The 18,470-nt window shown below is 54.1% G+C and overlaps 1 protein-coding gene across 1 annotated transcript in view; it reads right to left on the minus strand.

Moving 5' to 3' along the window:
• The window catches only part of SPTBN4 (spectrin beta, non-erythrocytic 4), a 70,238-nt gene that overhangs the window by 29,417 nt on the left and 22,351 nt on the right, over positions 1-18,470 (minus strand). Inside the window, exons 13-18 of the mRNA XM_022585624.3 lie at positions 15,009-15,939; positions 13,558-13,695; positions 10,209-10,959; positions 8,291-8,493; positions 4,864-4,954; positions 1,264-1,410 (exon numbers count right to left, since the gene is read on the minus strand). Of these exons, the coding sequence (XP_022441332.2) occupies positions 1,264-1,410; positions 4,864-4,954; positions 8,291-8,493; positions 10,209-10,959; positions 13,558-13,695; positions 15,009-15,939 (2,261 nt within the window). The remainder of the gene's footprint in view (positions 1-1,263; positions 1,411-4,863; positions 4,955-8,290; positions 8,494-10,208; positions 10,960-13,557; positions 13,696-15,008; positions 15,940-18,470) is intronic.

Here is an 18,470-nt window from a genome sequence, read left to right on the forward strand (position 1 = left end):
ACACAGAGAGACAGAGACATGACGGGTGGTTGGAGAGAAAGCACCAAGCATGGAAAGAGAGATGAGGAGAGACAGACAGATAGACAGAGGTGTGGGGAGGGAGACAGACAACACAGAGGCATGAGAAGCAGACAGAGAGAGACAGGTAGCCATAGAGTGATGGATACAGAGCCGTGCACAAAGTTAGAAACATGGGAAGAGGGCCACAAGACAGAGAAGGGGAGCGAGAGACAGAGATGGAAGAAAGAGACAGAGAGAACAAACCTCCATTAAACTCCAAGTCAAGGAGAGTGGCTTTGCCACGTGCCACCATTATGGGGCATCGGTGGCCATTTAAGGGTTTAAGACCCACCTGGGTGCCTCTGTTTGAGTGAAAAGAGTGGGGGGGATCCAGGGCAGCAGGTCTAGGGGCAGTTTTGGGGGTTGATGCTTAGAGCAAAAATCTGCCTGGGTCCCTCCAAGCTGAAGTCAAGCTCCAATGTATGTTGGCCTAGAGCCACATATATCATATTACGTATTAAAAAGAACAATACCATAGCAATTACAGCTCCTAGGTGCCTGGCCTTGTGTTAAGCACTTTATGTACTCAAGAGCCTACATTTCTTATTTCCTGATTTTAAAGCAGAGCATAAACAACAAGGTCCAATTGTATAGCACAACGAACTATATTCAAAATCTTGTAATAAACCATATGAAAAATAATATGGATACATGTATATGTACGTATATATGTATACACATATATACAACTGAATCACTTTGCTGTACACCAGAAACTAACACCACGTTGTAAATCAACTATACTTCAATAAAACTGAGGCTCAAAGGAGTTAACACAATTCCCCCAAGGCCCCAGAGCTGGCAACAGCATAGACAGAATGAGAACCCACAGTTGTAGGAACCCAATGTTCACTTTAACCCCAGCTTCCCAGGGCTGCCCCAACCTGACTACCTGACTTTCTATTTTAAATGCTTCAAATGGTGTGGAGGGAAGCCTGGTGGGGGAGATTATAAGAAGGGGTGAAATATTTAACAACCATTCAGAAGAGATGTTGGCCATTTTACAGACAGGCAAACTGAGGCTCAAAGAGGTTACGTGAATTACTCAAGGCCACAGAACTAGGAGCAGATGTGGGAGTTATCTGAACCAGTTCAGGGGTATGAGAAGAGCGGGCTGGCAGAGGAGGGTGAAGGAGGTGAGACATGGGTTCCCTGGAGGCCCCTGGCACCTGGCATGGGCAGCGGGTCCTTCTGCATACTCACCCTCTCAATCTTCTCCAGCCACTCCTTATTCTGAGCCAGCTCTGCCATGAACGCCTGATGCCGGAGCCATCTCTTATGCAGCTTGTGGCCGTCTTCCCGCGTGCTGTCTCGCGCCATCAGCATCTTCTCATGGATCCAGCCATCCAGCTGTGCAGGATGGGGGAGGGGCTCAGCCAATTCCCCACAACCTGCCATAGCCCCGCCCCCCCCATCCCCTCCACAATGTCCCAGGTTCAGGGCCTAGGCTTCTAGGACTGGGGAAGGAGAGAAGGGTGGGATGGAAAAAGCTGTGCAAGTGAGGCCTTTATGGCAGGGGGGTGCAGCTTAAGCCCTTTCCTAGGGAGTAGGGGATGGATGAAAGGGTCCCCAGAATGCATCATCTCTTAGCCCTCTGTCCTCAGGGCAGCTCTTCTCAACTCCTCATAAGCCCTAAGTCCCAAGGTAGGGTTCCTAGGCCAGTCTTCCCACCCATAGCCAAATCAGCCCTCCAAAACGAGCCCTCCGACCTAATTTAGCTCACTTCCAATTCAGTCTTGCACCCCTCACCCCCAGCAATACTTAGACCCTTCAATTCAGTCTCAGCCACCTCCAATAAGGACCAATTCAAGATCTCCAACCCATTCCCAAAGGTATCAGGTGAAGCCCCCATATCTAGTCCCAGACCCCCAATATAGCCAGATGAACCCCTAAGAAACCTCCCAACTAGGGCCAAGTCTAGTTCCCTCCAAACCATCCCTCCAATGTGGGGTAGACCCATCCCCTGCAACCCAGATCCAGCCTCCTTAATGAGCCCACAGAACTCCCCAAATCCAGCCTTGAGGATCCAGCCCAAGGCCACAGTTCACCAAAACTATGATGCACTGTGGCCCCCAGCCAAAGCCAACCCCCCAAATGCAAGCATCAGGGCTACCTTCTGGCTCCCCAAATGAGTCTACCCCAAATGAGATGCTACAAATCTAGCATCAGGCTCTCCAGCATGGACCAGATAGAACCTCCGCAGCCAACCCCCCCTCCCAAACTAAAGCTATTTCTAGTGCCCCCCACTCACCAACAAAACCAGTCATCCCAAATGCAAGCAACAGGAGTGGGCCCCTCTCACTACCCTCAGCAGGCCCAGTCACAGGGCTGCTTTCTGAGCCACCCCTCCCTCCCAATGAGACTTGTCCCTCAAGCAGGAACCTCCCCACTCATGACCAAACCTGGCACCTGGGCAGTTTGCTCCTCCCCTTTCTCCTCCCCCCTCAGTCACAAGATCCTCCTCCTCCCTCTTGGAAAAAAAAACAACAAAAAACCACGGACTCTGGCTTACAGTCATAGCCAAGGACAAATTCCCAGTCGGCCAAACCCCACTCCATGTCCCCTGAGCATGTGCTCCCCAGGGGTCCAGGACAGCGTCATACTCCCTCATACATACACAGACACACACACGAGCCAAGTCAAATGCTGAATCCCCCAATGCTATCAGATTCCCGACAAGCAGGGAAGAGTTTGCCAATGGCAGCCACAGCGCATAGGGAAGGCAAAGCCCCTGAAGGAGAGGTACTCTGTCATCAAGGTAAAGCCCCCCAAAAGTGATTGACCCCCATCACTGAGGGCAAAGCCAGAGTCCCCAACAACCCAGGAAAAAAGCTCCCAAATGTCAGAGCCCTCCAAACCCAGAGCAAGTCCAAGACCCTCATCGCCCACGGCAGACCCACGCAAAAGTGATTCGCCCCCATCATCTAAGGCTAACAGATTCTGCAAGAACCAGGGAAGAATCTCTCCAAAGGCTGAGAGTCCCCCAACCCCAGGGCAAATCTCAGAGGCCCCATTACCCAGAGGAGAGGCCCCTAGAGAGGTTGGGACCCCCTTAGCCCCCAGGGCAAATCCACACTACCCCAGGAGTAGCCTTAGAAGTCCTCCCTTTCCGCTACTCTCCCTTGGGACCTGGGCCCTCAGTCTGGCCCGCAGCAGCACCGCGGACAGCTCCCGGCATCTGGGCCCCTCCCCAGGGCTGGGGTCCCTGCGCCTTACCGACCCGCCCCCGCGCCGCCGGCGCCCCTCCCTCCCGCGGCGGGCGGGCGAGCACGCGCCCAAGCCCCCTCCCCCGCCCGCCTCGGCGGGGGTGCGCGTCAGCCCCCTCCCCTGGGCGCCCCCGAGACCTGAAGTGGCGGAGGCGTTGGCGGGCGGTCCCTGCAGCGGGCGGGCGGGCTCTCGCCCCTCTACCGCGACGGCGGCGGCAGCGGTGGTGACGGCTGAGTCTCCGGCGGACGCGCGCCCCCTCCCCCGCCACCGCGCAGCGGCAGCGCGCCCGCCCGCGCGCGCCCCCTACCTGCCTACGTGCCCGCCTCTCTGCCGGGCCCCAGATGCGCGTAGAGGAGAAATCATCACCCTCCCTAAAGCTTGGGGAGGGGGGTGTTCCTGCGCCATCTCAGATGATTGTTGCTTGGTCCAGAAGAATCTAACGAGAGGGGGAAGGGGCTCCTGGGCCAAATCAAACGGCGGGGGGGGAGAGGTGGTAGGCTGGGGCCTGGGCTACGTCAACTATGTGAGGGGGTGAGGTGGGGTGGGAAAGGGCTCAGATTCCTGGCTACCTCAGCTATACAGGGGTAAAAAATATGGGAGGGAGCCGGAAATATCTCTTATAAGACTTCAGTCCAGAATAATCTCCAGTGGGAAGAAGGGGGACAGGGGGTTCTTGAACTCATCTCTAGTGGGCTCGAGTCCCAGACCCATCTCTAATGGACTTGAGTTGGGAGGGGGTATATGGAAGCCCTTATCCATTTCATGTGTGGGGAGAACATGGGGGTTCACCATGGGGGGAATCAAATCATCTCTAATTGGGGAGATTCGGACCTGGTTCCTGAACCATCTTTGGTTGGGGGAAACTTAAGTACTGTATCATCGCGGAGGGGGTACTAATTATCCTGAGTCAGGTAGATAGATGAGACCAGGACCATCTCTGTTTGGGTTTAGGAAAATGTTTACTGGGCCGTCTCTCATGGGGCCATCTCTTATGTGGTCAGGGCCCAGGATAGTTTCTATGGAATGCAGGGTAAGGAGAGAAAGGCAGCATATCTCCTGGGCTGTCTCTAATGGAGAAGGGGACCTGGACCACCTCTGATTTGGGTTGATCCTAACGGTTGTGTAGTTCATCTCTAAAGGGGCAGAGCTTGATACCTGGACACTGTTAAAGGGGCGAAGGCTTGGTCGGGGACTGTCTCTGACCGAAGCTGCGCTCTGGGCTTCTGGTCCACCCACGGCTCCCCCGCGACCCCTCTCCTGTCTCCCGTCCCTCTCTCCCCATCAGAGAGCTTCTCACGAACCTCCGGCGGGGAAAGGCGAGATCAGCACGCGTCCCCGCGGGACCTGTGGACGCGGACGCGCGCCGTTGCCAGGGGCACCCAAGGCCCCTCCCTCCTTCCCCAGCGCGTGGGTGGAGGAGACTTGAGGAGCATGCGCACTGAGGCCAGGATCCGCACGCCTCCTGGCGGCGCGAGGTGAACTTCGCTCCGCGACCCACTTAGACGGGGCGCCCCCTCCCCCACTGCGCCTCGGTGCTGGAGCACTTCCCTGCCTAGGAAGGAAGTCCCTGTGCCCCAGCACAGCTGAAGTTCCTACCTCGTGGCAGTCTCGGAGGAAGTGCTGCAGCCCAAGTTGGTCGTGTAGCTTCTGCATCCATTGCTGGGCCCGTAGTTGGTTTTCTTGGCTCCTGGGGGTGGGGAGATAGGAATTGGGGGAAGCCTGTGTCTGGGGGCGCTGGCAGTAGGGCTGTGAGGGCGTCAGGCTTGGCAGGGCTAGGAACCTGGGGCATATGTACAAGCGAGGAAGAGGAGAGAGCAAGGCAGGGATGGGAGTAAAGGCAAAGAAACATCAGTGGGGGCAGAGCCAGGGACAGAGCTGGGGGAGGAAGAGAGAGGAGGGAGGGAGAGGAAGGCGGCGGGGTGGGGGGAGAGAATGGGAGAGAGAGGGACAGAGACAGACAGATATCTGAAAAGAAAGAAATACCCTTAGAGAGACACAATCCCATAGAGAGAGATAACAGACCTACAGAGTAAGAGATACCGAGAGGGAGAAAAACTTAGAGTATGAGAGACACCTAGGGAGAAAGAGAGATCAGGAGGGAGAGATAGATTGACGGGGGTGGGGGGTATGCAAAGGCTTAGAGAGATAAACAGGAACACATACAGGCACAAGACCAGAGATAAAGAGAAACAAAGACTTCAAGAGGGAATGATTGACAGAGACTTGGACGAGAGACAGAAAAAGAAAGAGACCCAGAGATAGAGAAAATAGGAAAACACGAGGGAAGAAATGAAGCAAGCGTAGTGCCAGAGACAGAGAGAGAGATAGAGAGACAGAGAGGAGAGCAGTAGACAGAAAGCAGAGGGAAGGAAAGTGACAGAGAGGGTCAGGGGAGGGACAGCCCAAAAAGGGACAGGAAGAGAAGTGGCCAGATGCCCCCAGTAAAAGACACAGCCAGACAGACAGAAGGCTGCAACAGAGTTGGAGAGAGGGATGAGAGCAGGGCATGGATAGATGCAGCTGGAGCCACACGGAGGCAAGGAGGGGCGGGCCCTTGGCCTAAGTGAACTGGCTGGGCTGGACCCAGGCCCGACCACCCTGGAGCCAGCAAGCACCACAGCCCCAGAAAGTCTGGCCTCCTGCCCACAGTGCAGGGCAAAGTGCCCAAGAGGCCTGGTGGAGGCGGCTGAGGGGGTCCCTCTTTGCTGTGCCTTGAACAAGCAACTCCCAGCTCAGGGCCTTGGCACTGGCTGTTTCCTCTTCCTGGAACGGTCTTCCCCCCAAAGTGTACTCAAATGTCACGTTCTTAGCGAGACCCCCGCTGATCACTCCCCAACACTTTCTGGCTTTCTTTCCTTCTTTAACTTTCTCCTTTGCACTTAACACTATCTAACACACTGTATATGTTACATATTTCTCTTGTCTGTCTCCCCCCCAGGATGTCATTCCATGAGGGCAGGAATTTTTTGTCTGTTTTGCTCACACCTGTATCCCCAATGCCTAGAAAAAGGAGCTGGCACACAGTAGGTACTCAACACATATTTTATGAATGAAAGAAAGCAAGAGAGACAGAGAGGCAGAAAAAAAGACAGAGAGATGCAGGTATAGGTAGAAAAAACAAGGAGAGACAGACAAGGAAACAGAGATACCTAGTTGTACAGGGAGATGGAGGCAAAGAGATGGAGTGTGTGGGAGAGAGTTACGGAGAGAACCAAGGGCAGAGCTGGATGGAAGGGCCAGAGACAAGCAAAATATGTACTCCGTCCTGCCAAGACTCAGCTCAGGAACCAGGAAATAGGAAATGCCTCTGAAATTGAACCAGACTCAATCCCTCCAGGCCTTCAGCAGCCAACTTGTCAAGCATCAGTCCTAGGGATGAGGAAAATCCCTTGTTTCTGGGAGGGTGAGAAAAGAGCTGTGACCTCTGGCAAGTCTGTTCCCCTCTCTGAGCCTCATGTGCCAAATGCAGACAAGATGCAAGAGCGCCCTGCACGCAGGGCTGGGCCAGGTTCCAGGCGAGGTGAGGCTCGTGGAGAGAGAAGTGACTTGCTCTGAATCTACAGGTTGAGAGGCAGAGCTGGGACTAGGACCTGGTCCTCTTTGACCCCAGGGCTCCCATGGCCCCCTGCATCTCTCCCATCCTGGCCCTGACCATTCTGGGCCATCCTTGTCAGACAGCATGAGAGCTCTAATGAGGGCAGGAATCGTGTTCTGTCCTGGTCACCGCTGCATGCCCAGCATTGCCCCACACAGGGCCTGGAACACAGCGTGGACTCAGTACTTGTTTAACTGGCTGAAGAATAAATGAATAGGGACTTCCCTGGTGGTCCAGTGGCTAAGACTCTGTGCTCCCAATGCAGGGGGGCCCGGGTTCGATCCTTGGTCAGGGAACTAGACCCCGCATGCTGCAACTAAAGATCCCACATGCTGCAACTAAAGATCCCGCATGCGGCAACGAAGCTCCCACGTGCTGCAACTACGACCCCTGGCACAGCCAAATAAATTTTTTAAAAGAATAAATGAATAAACAATAGAATGAAAGGAGCCATTAATGACTGCAAAGGAATGAAAGCATGACTCAGAAGAACAGCCCTCCAGGCTCCTCCTCCCCATTCTGCAGAGCCCGGCAGACAGCAGACACTCAAGAAATGCTGGGTAAAAGAAGGAAGGGGCCAGGCCTGGAGCGGAGGATGCTGGATCATGAATTTGCATCCTCAGGATGAGAATCTCCATAAAAGTTTTCCTTTAGGAAACTCCAACCTTGTCCCAAATTAATTTAGGGAAAAAAGACACCAGAGACTGAAAAGCCAAGGGGCTGGGGCCTCGGGGCTGTGGACGGTGGTGGAGGGACTGGGTATGATTTCCATCAGGAGACAGAAGATGGAGCAGCGTTGGGCTCTCTTCCTGCCTCGCTCATGCCAGAGAGGAGAAAGCTGGGGTCACCAGGACGGGCAGAAACAGCAACAATGACGGACAGAAAGAAGTGGGGCTGAAGGGAATCCTCTAAAGGACTCTGCTTGAGGGCTGGGGTTTGTTTTGTATTTTTTTGCGGCGGGGCGGGGTTGCTGTTTTGTTCAGGGCTTAGAATAGTACCTGGCACACAGTAGATGTTAACATTTTAACAACCAGTCCGGCTATCCCAGGCTGAGGGCAGGCTTGGGAGAGAAACTTTTCATTTTTGCAGCTTTTGGGTTATCGACCACAAGTTACCTTTTCACAGATCATCAGTTTAAATCGAATCTAAAGCAATATGGAATTAAATAGAAATCAAAGACACAGAGAGGGAATTCCCTGGAGGTCCAGTGGTTAGGACTCCATGCTTCCATTGCAGGGGGCATGGGTTCGATCTCTGGTTGGGGAACTAAGATCCCGCAAGCCGATTGGCACGGCCAAGAAAAAAAAAAAAAGAGAGAGAGAGACAGAAGAGCAGAAATGTGATGGAAAGAAAGGGAATTCTGGCCTCCTTGCCCCTCCCCTGTGCTGAGATCCCACCCCCTGTGCCCCTGGGGTCTGAGGGACCTACTTCTCCAGCAGCCGAGTCACGGCCTCCTGGGCCTGCTCCCCGTAGGCGTTGCCCTGTCTCAGCAGGCTCTCAGCAGCCTGCACAGCCACCTGCATCTTCTGCTGGTTCAGCTCCATCGTGGTGAGAAAATCCCGGTGCCGTTTCAGTGCCTCCTCCACCGACTCCACGGTGCCCGGCAGGTCCAGACCCGACAGTGCCATCTCCTGGAGTGGGGGAGGGGTAATGCTCCGTTTAGCCCTGCTTCATTCCAGGACCAGGGAGAGGCTGCCAGCCTGCCTTGCCACCACTTTCCTCTCCCCTGCTCACTGTTCTAGCATTGAACACGCCAGGCATGGTCCCACTTCAGATCCTTTTCCCATGCTGGTCCCTCCAGATAGCCCCATGGCTGGCTCTTTCACTTTCTTCAGGTCTCTGACCATCTGTTTAAAATAGCATCCTCCTCCCCCAGCCATATCCCTTTATCTTGCTTTATTATTTTTCATAGCATATACCTGACATGATATTGTATATGCTATTACTTGTTCATCATCTCCTCCCCCACATATATACACACACACTAGAACGCCAGCCACACGAGGGTGGGATTTTGTGTTTTGTTTCCTCTGTGCTCAGCCGCAGAACAGTGCCTGGCACAGAGGAGGCACTCAGTAAATATTGGTTAATTGATGAAGACTGACCTGGGTCCTGTGTGACTTCAAGGAAGTTCTTTCCCTCTCTGGGGTTAGTTTTCTAACTGGTAAAATGGGTGGATCAGAAAGGGTCTCTCAAGGCCACCTCAGCTCCAATGTCTAGTAACCTCATGATTCCAGGGGCCCCCTGTCTGTTTCTCCAGGTAATCCTCTAACTGGGTCAGCTTTCTCTAGATAACCGGCACAGGTAGTCATGCTTTCTAAAATGACCCCTAGGGACTTCCCTGGTGGCCCAGTGGTAAAGAATCCACCTTACAATGCAGGGGACACAGGTTCGATCCCTGCTCAAGGAACTGGGATCCCACATGCCATGGGGCAACTAAGCCCGCGTGCCACAACTGCTGAGCTCGCGCGCCTCAACTAGAGAGACCGTGTGCCGCAAACTACAGAGCCCACGCGCTCTGGAACCCGCGCGCCACAACTAGAGAGAAGCCCACGCCACAACGAAAAGTCCCGCATGCCGCGGGCCACAACTAAGACCCGATGCAGCCAAATAAATAAATAAAATGATCCCTAAAAGCTGGTACCTACTCTTGGACAATCTGAAAACTGGGTGTTCCATCTTGTCCAAATCCTCAAATTTGGTTCCCATCCCGGAAAGTTCCCCCAAATGGATTAGCTGTTCCCAGATAACCACAGCACTTGATTCCTCAAGCCATAAAGGCAGTTACCCTCTCCAGAGAATCTGCAAATTGCCATTCGCAATAAGAAGATAATCTGCTAATTTAGGCCCCCAAAACCACTTAATCCACCATCATTTACTGACCCCAATAATCTCTCAGCCTGAATTCCCTCTACCATAGTCTTCATCCTCTGTTATCCACCCCAAGATCTTCTTTAAACCCCATTGACCATCACCAATCAACCTCATACTCTTATTTCCTTCCAGACAATCCACAAACCCAAGAAGCCACTCCAATGAACACCCAAATGCATTACTTACTCAGAATAGCCCACAAACTGTTAATCACCTAAAATAAGACGCCACCCCACACATCATAATCCTCAAATTCTGTTACACACCCACCCACGCATGTTCACACCGGATGCTCCACAAACCCAGCCATCCGTACCAGATACCTGCCCCCCCCACACACACACACCGCCGCTGACAGCAAATAAGCCACGAAGCCAGTGGTCCCCGCAAACACACTCCTCCATACATTTCCTTGTCCCCGAAATCCCCCGCGGCCTCAGACCCCCGCCCTCGTCAACCCGGAAGCGGGCACCTGGTTGCGCAGCACCGCCCGCGCCTGGCGTAGGTCGCGCAGAAAGAGCTGGTAGACGTGCGCCTGGACCAGCGCCTCCCTGCGCGCCTCCCACAAGCCAAGCAGCTTGTGCCAACCAAGTTCGAGGTGCGGCAGCCACTCGTCGAGTGCCAGGCCCGGACCCAGCTCGGTGCCGTCGCCCGCCAGCAGTGCCTCGCTGGCCGCCACGATGCGCGCGTAGTCCTCCTCGCGCTGGTCCACTTCCTCCTTGAGGGCGGCGTGGCGCGCCAGCAGCGCGTCCGCCTCTTCCAGGCTGCCGGGCAGGGGCCCCTCGCCGCCGCCCGCCGTCTCCTGGGCGCGCACCAGCCAGTCCAGAAAAGCGTCCAGATCATGCAGGAAGCGCTGTAGGCGCCCGGCCGCCGCCACCGCCTCGCCACAGGCCTGAGCTGCGCTAGCCAACGCGCCCCACTCGGCGCCCAGTTCCTCGGCACCCTGATGCAGCCGCGCAGCCTGAGCCGGGAAGCGCACAGCCAGCAGGGCCGCCTCCTCCTGGAGGGCCGCCTGGCGCGGCTCTAGCGCTTGCAGAGCAGCCTCCAGGCCGCTGAGGCGCCACTGCAAGGCGCCGCCCGCGCGGGGCGCGCTCTCCACAGCCCTCCGCTTCTCGCGCACCTGGGCGCGCACCTCCGCCACCTCCAGCAGGTGGTTCTCCACCAGCAGCACGGCGTTCACCTCCTCTTTGCGTTGTTCCGCCAGCTCCACGATGCGGTTCCACCTGCCCAGGGGAAGCAGGGCGGCTTAAGGAGGACGGAGACCCCTCTTGGGTGTGGAGGGCCCATCGACCCTAGGTAGAACCCAGCCACTGTGTGACCTTAGAATGTCACCTTATCTCACCGAGCCCCAGTTTCTGTCTGTGTAAAATGGACTCTGCCAGGTACATTTGCTTAGATCAGCGGTTCTCAAAATGTAATCTAAGCAAGGGCAAAACTATCTTCATCAAAACTCTAAGATGCTATTTGCCTTTTCACTTTCGTTCTGTCCCGAGTGTACAGTGGAGTTTTCCAGAGGCTGCAGGACAGAGACTGAGTGCAGAAGCAGACCTGAGAACTCAGCTGCCTTCTCTTAAGCCAGACATTGAACAGATGTGCAAAAACGCAGAACAACGCCATCCTTCTCGCTACATTCTTTTTGTTTTGAAAGGTTTTTTTTTTCATTAAAACATGTTAGCTATGTTAACAGACTAAGTTTATTATTATTTTTAACGACGTAATATTTTTAAATTACTCAGTATTAATTTCTAATATAGTAAATATTGATAGCTATAACCCACTAAAACAAGCTCTTTGGGGTCCTTAATAGTTTCTAAGAGTGCAAAGTGTTCTGAAACCAAAGAGTGTGGGAACTGCTGGCTTATGACATCAGATAATACGTTGGATGCAATGAATAGTTACTGAGCATGTACTATAAGCCAGGTGCTAAGGCAAACCTGTTTTATTCCAAAATAAATAAATGGGGAAAATTACGCATTGCCCTGTGCCTTCAGGCAAGAGATGATAGTTCTCTGGGCCTCAGTCTCCTTTCATAGGCAGTGTATGGTCCAGTTTATAAGCACAGAATCCGAGCCAGACTGCCTGGCTGTGTCAGGCTCAAAGTCAAATCTGAGCTATGTACCCTTCGGTTAGTAACCACCTCTGTGCCTCAGTTTCCCCGCCAGTAAAATGGACATAGCACAGAACCTACCTCATAGGGGTGTTGTGAGAGTCAAATGAGTTATGGTTTGTGAAGTGCTCAAAACAGTACCTATTAGCTACTATTATTGAGTGGGGATAATAGTCCCCACTATTGATATGGGGACTTGATATGGTCCCAAAGACCATATCAGGGCCTTTGCCTTGGCTGTGCTCCCTGCCTGGAATGCTCTGTACCCTCCCTCCCCTCCCCCATATGTACTCTTCCTGTGGATGGATCCTTCTTGTTCCCCCCCACCCCTTTTTTTAAACCTCTGCCCTCACCATTGAAATCCTTTCCTCAGCCAGCCCCCAGGGAAGTGGCCCCAAAGCAGGCTGCCCTCCCTTCTCAGGGAAGCTGAAGCAAAAGGGCTTCCCCCAGGTCCACCCGGAGCCCCCCGGGTCCCTCACCTGGAGGACCCACCTGATGGGGGGGACCTTCCTTGGCTGCCTTCTCATCTCCTTCGAGGGGCCAGCTCAAAATGTTATGGCTGACCACAAGATCTAAAATCACCCCCAAGCTCCAGTTATGCCCTACCAGGTCACTCTATTTCCTGCATAAATCCTTAAAACTCTCTAAATATCTTGTTCATGTATTAGTCTATTTGTGAACTCTCTGTCACCTCTAGAATGGACACAGCATAAGGGCAGAAATTAGGACTCTGAAATCAGAAGGACTTAAGTTCAAGTTCTGCTCTGGCCAGATTTGCCATGTGAACTTGGGCAAATCGTTTCCATCTCTGATCCTGTTTCCTTATTTGGAGAATGGGGATAATTATGTCCACTTCATTGGGTGTTTTTAATGAGTTCATGTGGCTAAAGCACTTAGCACATCATCTCACTAAACGCCGTAAATCACTATTGCTGTCATTATCTTTTTAGGCCCTGGTGCCCTGGGATTGTTGAGTCTACAGAGACTTGGAAATCACTGGATATTGGGATCTTCCAGCACAGCAGTGAAGGGCACAATCTTTGGAGTCAGACAAATCCAGGCTTGATCCCCATAACTTGCCATGTGACCTCAGGCCACCTTCACCTCTCTGAGCCCCCATTTCCTCCTCTCTCACGTGGGTAATTTACACCCCACAGAATTGCTGGGAAGACTGAATAAAGAAATATGATCAAGAGCCCCAGTTCTGGATTCAGGCAGAACTGGGTTTGACTCCTACTTACTAGACTGAGTAAGCTTGAATAAGGATTTCACCTCTCTGGATCTGTGTCTTTATCCATAAACCCTACTTTGCAAGAACTACTGGCAGTGTTCTAGCGGGAAAGATTTAATTTGTTGCTATTCTTAAAGAGTTCTGAATTCTGGAAACTTTACCATAGAAATTGGGATATGGGGAGATAAAACAAAAGTACTTGGAAAATTTCCTAGCAGACAGTGGATACTCAATAAATCATTCCTGAACAAGTAAGTTAATACCCCATTAAAATGTATTGTGTCCTCATTTTACCACATCACCACTAGCACTGGGTATTTTAATTGTTTTCAAGATTTTGCTAATTTACTAGGTGGCCCTTACCATCTCGGGGATTTGAAAGTGCACGTTCTTGACTTCTACAGTTGGTGAATGAGGAAAAGAATGATGGGAAGAACTGGTGTGGGATACCTAGAGGAACTTCCAGCCCCAGGCCTCACCTACCTGCTGTTGAGGTGGTCCTGGCAGCAGCGCACCTCCTCTGAGCTGGGGTGGCCTCCTTCCACCAGTTCCTGAACTGTGCGGTTCACATCCAGGACACGGCCCATGAGACTGCTCATCTCCTGGTCCAGACTCTCAAATCTGCGGGAGAAGGATGGACGTGCTCAGAGAGGCCTGGGCCCTGGGGGCCTGTTCACTGGGTTTTGGGAAGATGCCTTCCCCTGCTTCTTCTCTTAACTCTCCAACCTCACCTCCTTAGGCTCCTTTGCTGGCTTCTCTTCTTCTACCTGCCACTTACATGTTAGATTCCTCAGGGCTCTGTCCTGGGCCCTCTGAGCTTTCCCTCACATCCTGCCTGGCCCATCTCACCCACTCCCACAGTCCTTGCCCCTGAACCCGTCACTCACACATCTGTCTCCAGCTTCAACCTCATTCCTTTTGAACCTGTTTCCAACATTAAAGCCTGCTGTGCATCTCCCCCAGGGTCCTCACTGTACTCAAACTAGCTTCAGCATCTCCCCCAATTTGTTCTTCCTCTGGGTCTCCATCTCAGGGACAGCCCCCGACCCCATTCCCTGGGCTCTGTTTTGGACACTCCCCCCAAGCCTGTCTGCCCCCATGGCCTGTCTACTTGGGCTCCAGCCCTGGTCCAGTCCTGTCCTCTCCTACCTGAATCCTCACCCCAGCTGCCTCTCTGGGCTCCCAGCCACCACTCTCACACCCTCCAACCTACCCTCCACATGGCAGCCAGGGAAATCTGTTTTAAGCTGGCCATGGTCCTCCATTGTTTAAAACAATGCCCAAGGCTGTGGCTTGGGTAACTGTGGGCACAGTAACAGCAGGGACCAGACCTGTGTTTCCAGGAATGCTCAGCCCAAGACCTGGAACAGGGCAGGAGCTCAGTAAGTACCCACTGAATGAGTGGATGGATGAACATGCTCAGAGAGAGAGGTGCAGAGGGTTCATCCACTATTTTAACAACCCATTTCTAAATCTGCCAACAGACAAATCAGTATCTAATGTGTCACATGGTGGTAACCGCTGTGAAGAAATGTGAAGTGGGGTGAGGGAAGAGAAAGTGACAAGGGTCAGAACAATTTTATAGCTAGGGAGGTAACATCTATGCAAGGGCAGTAGGAGTCACAGGGAGAGGGGTCAGGCTGGGACACCCCTGGAGGAGCTCAGGTTAATTTCGTGCCAGGTGACTGTAAGCCTCATAGTAATAATAGCAGCCACTCATGGAATGCTCCCTGGACCCAGGCATTTGCTAAGTAGTTTGCACATACTAAGTCATTTATTGTTCTCCAGTAGCCTGTGAGGTTGGGGCTAATATCATTCCCATTTTACTGGAACCCCCGGTTCCTGGTGAGTGGACACGGGAACTGTTGAACCAAGGAAGGTGAGACTGTGTGCGTGAGAAAGGGGACCGGGGAATCCCACCAGTGCGCGCTCACCGGTGCTGCACCACCTCGACGTCGTCGAGTGAATCGGGCACACGCATGGCGAGCAGCCACTGTTCCTTCTCACCGATCCACAGCTCGCACGCGTGCACCTCGCCGAACATGCGGTAGACAGCGAGGGCATCCCGCAGCCACTGGCGCCGCAGAGCAGCCACCTCGGTCACCTCGGAGAACAGCTGCTCGGCCTCCACCACGCGCACCTGCAGTGCCACCACCAGTGGCCCGGCGCCGCTGGCGCCCCCCAGTGTCGCCAGCTGACGCCGCAGGCCGCCCACGGGCCCGCGATGCGCCTCCACCTCCCCGGTGAGCGCGCGGTGCTGGCGGGCCAGGCGGCGGCTGGATGCTTCGTCGTGGCCGAAGTCGCCCGCGGCTGCTAGGCGGTAGGCGTCGCGGAGCCAGTCCAGGAGCCCGTCGAGGTCAGCACCGAACTGGTGCAGCGCCCGCGCCTCCTGCAGACGCCGCTCGCGCCGCGCCGCCGCCTCTTCCAGCCGCTGCCAGCGCCGCCGCGCGCTCGCCGCGCGCTCCGCCAGGCCCGCCTGGTGCACCGTCTCGGCGCCCGGGCCCACGGTACCACCGGCCGCGGCCAGCTCCTCGCCGCGCCGCAGGGCCTGCTGCAGCAGCACCCGCCGCCCGCCCACCTCGCCCTGCAGGATCTTGTGCTGAGCCAGGAGGCGCGCGGTGCTGTACAGGTCGTGGGCGCCGTCCGCCGCTCCCGCCGCGCCGCCGCCGCCCGCCGCCTCTAGGAGGCGCTCCTTGTCGCGGGCCCAGCTCTCGGCCTCCTCCAGCTCCTGCAGCAGCGCCCACAGGCTGCGCGAGGCCTCCAGTTCCGCGCGCCGCCCAGCCGCCTGCTCCTGCAGCTCCGCCAGACAGCCGTGCACGTGGTTCACGCGGTTGCAGATGACCTGCGGATCGCAGGGCTGGTAACCTGGACCAGGAAAAGGGGCAGATCCCGGGTTGGGCACGGGCCAGGGGGCGTCCAAGAGAGGGTGGTATAAGGCTACCTGCCTAGTCCTTGGCCCGACTTCATCAGATGCCAAGTTACACCTCCCCTCCTCCAGGCAGCTTTCCCTGACACCCCGAATCTGGAGCAGGCGCCTTCTCTGGCTCTCCCAGGCTTCTCTGCTTCCCATCCCAGCCCGGACCACTCTGCCTGTGACTCCTTCACCCAGCTCTGAACCCTCTGGGCCGTCACTGACAGTCTGTCTCCCCTACTGGATTGGGAGCCCCGTAAGGACAGGGCCAGGGACTGTCTCCAGCACACCATGTCCCCACCACTGCCCAGCACGGGGTGGAGCCCAGAGCAGTCACCTAGTGAAAACGGTGACTTATTGATTGAATGATGAATGGAAACAGAGATTCAGAGAATCCTAGAATGTATATATTTCAGTGTCAGTATACAGTGTTTTCCCTTCAGAAATGGACCCGATGAAACTTCTTCAGAAATGGACCCGATGAAACTTCTCTACTCTTAAGCTATGCTTCTGGGTTCCCTCTCTCATCCTCTGTCACCTTATCTATTAACCCAGTGATGATCTAAACTCCTTTTTTGTCTTCAAATATTTCACCTTCCTCCTGGACCTCTGGTTTGTGACTGAGAACTGTGAGATTAACTTAATGGGTTGCAGCCAGCATTTCTTTAATGAAATGGAATAGAATGAATAGAAAATATCAGAGGTAAGGGGAGGAGCATTGTTTTATAAAGGCTTGGTGTCTCTGTGTGTCTGCGTGTGTGTGTGTCTGCACGTGTGCCTGTGAACTCTGGGTCATGAGGTAAATGTATTTCTTACTGGGTCAAAACAGTATGAGAGGGGCTTCCCTGGTGGTGCAGTGGTTGAGAGTCCGCCTGCCGATGCAGGGGACACGGGTTTGTGCCCCGGTCTGGGAGGATCCCACATGCCGCGGAGCGGCTGGGCCCGTGAGCCATGGCCGCTGAGCTCGGCAACGGGAGAGGCCACAACAGTGAGAGGCCGGCGTACCGCAAAAAAACAAAACAAACAAACCAGTATGAGAGACACTGCCCTAGATGGCCTGGGATTTCTGCATTTGTGGACATTCACTGAAATGGACCCAAATACGGAGGCATCCAACTGAATAATAAACACCAGCAGCATCCATGTATCTGGCCCTTACTCTGACGCACGGTCATTTAATTCTCACAACCATTCTATGAGGCCAGTATCCTCCTTAGCCCCGTCTTGCAGATGAAGAAACTCACACCCAGGGAGGGGAGCTACTTGCCCAGGATCAGCTAAGAAGTAGTCAAGCAGGACGTCACACTCCGGACCACTTATCAGACAGCGCTACCTCCCGTCACCATGACAACACACACCCCACACTAGCCTCTTTGCTGTTTCCACGGTGCTGCTGGCGCATTGTCACCAGGCACCGAGACCTCACAAGGAAAAGACCGAGGGAGCTTCCTTGACAAACATCCGTAAGAATGAGGATGAAGAGTGAAGATGAAGGAGAGGGTCCCAACAGTGTCTCGTGGGGTCATGAGGTTGGCGATGGGCTGAGCTGGGATGGGGATGTCCGCACTGGGGCTTGGAAGGAGACCTCAACATCAGCTCTTAGGACATGACCCAGCCCATGAGGGTGAGAAACCCCCGACCATCCTGCAAGCTGGACAGCGTCTCCCTTTCCTAACAATGCTCCGGGATTCCCAAGGGCCGTGGCTCCAGATAAAGGAGTGAGACGGACCAGCCTGCAAGCCCTCTCTCTGATCAGCTCTGAGGCTCTGGGCCTCAGTTTCCTCATCAGTGAGAAAGAAAAAAGCAGCCCTGATGCTGTCAGCGCTCATACACAGTGGCACAGCACACAACGTCAGACAAGACCACTCTGCAATAGGGATGGAGCGGGACGAAGAAAAGACCGTTCCACAATCACGTCTGAGAGCACCCAAAACAAAGTCACTGTGCAAACCACAAAAGCAGTCACCCCCCTGCCCGCCCCCTCACCTGGCCAAGGTGAACCGCTCCTGCCAATCCTTTTCCTCCCACTACCTGGATAAAAATGATTAAGATGCGCAATCATCTAATTACCCCCACTTCCTGACAGCATCCAATCTGCAGCAAAACACACTATGTTAAATCATCCCAAATCACCTAACACAAGCCCACATCCTACAACAAGCCCGTCTTAACATCCTCTTACTAAGATGCCCCATGGTTCCCCTGGTGTGTGCCAAGAACCAAAAAACCCAGCTTGGTTTGACTACAGCAGGGTTCCTGGTGGTCTTTGGCTGGAGGGCGTTATCATCAGTAAAATGAGAACGGTTTTAGAGCCAGTCTGGGTTTTGCCTATCAGCATCCATGTCCCTGCTTCTGCTAATGGCGCCCCACCCCCCTCCTTCTCAGTTCATGTCTTTGGAGGGAGCTGACCCCACTCTTGGCTCTGGGAGGGCATGTCACATAGATGTGGCCAGTTAGATCACTGGATAGCCTGGGGCCATAATGC

Source organism: Delphinapterus leucas, chromosome 20, assembly GCF_059928025.1.
Source record: "Delphinapterus leucas isolate spDelLeu-1000000601 "Yukka" chromosome 20, BTC_Dleu_Yukka2, whole genome shotgun sequence".
Classification (NCBI taxonomy): domain Eukaryota; kingdom Metazoa; phylum Chordata; class Mammalia; order Artiodactyla; family Monodontidae; genus Delphinapterus; species Delphinapterus leucas.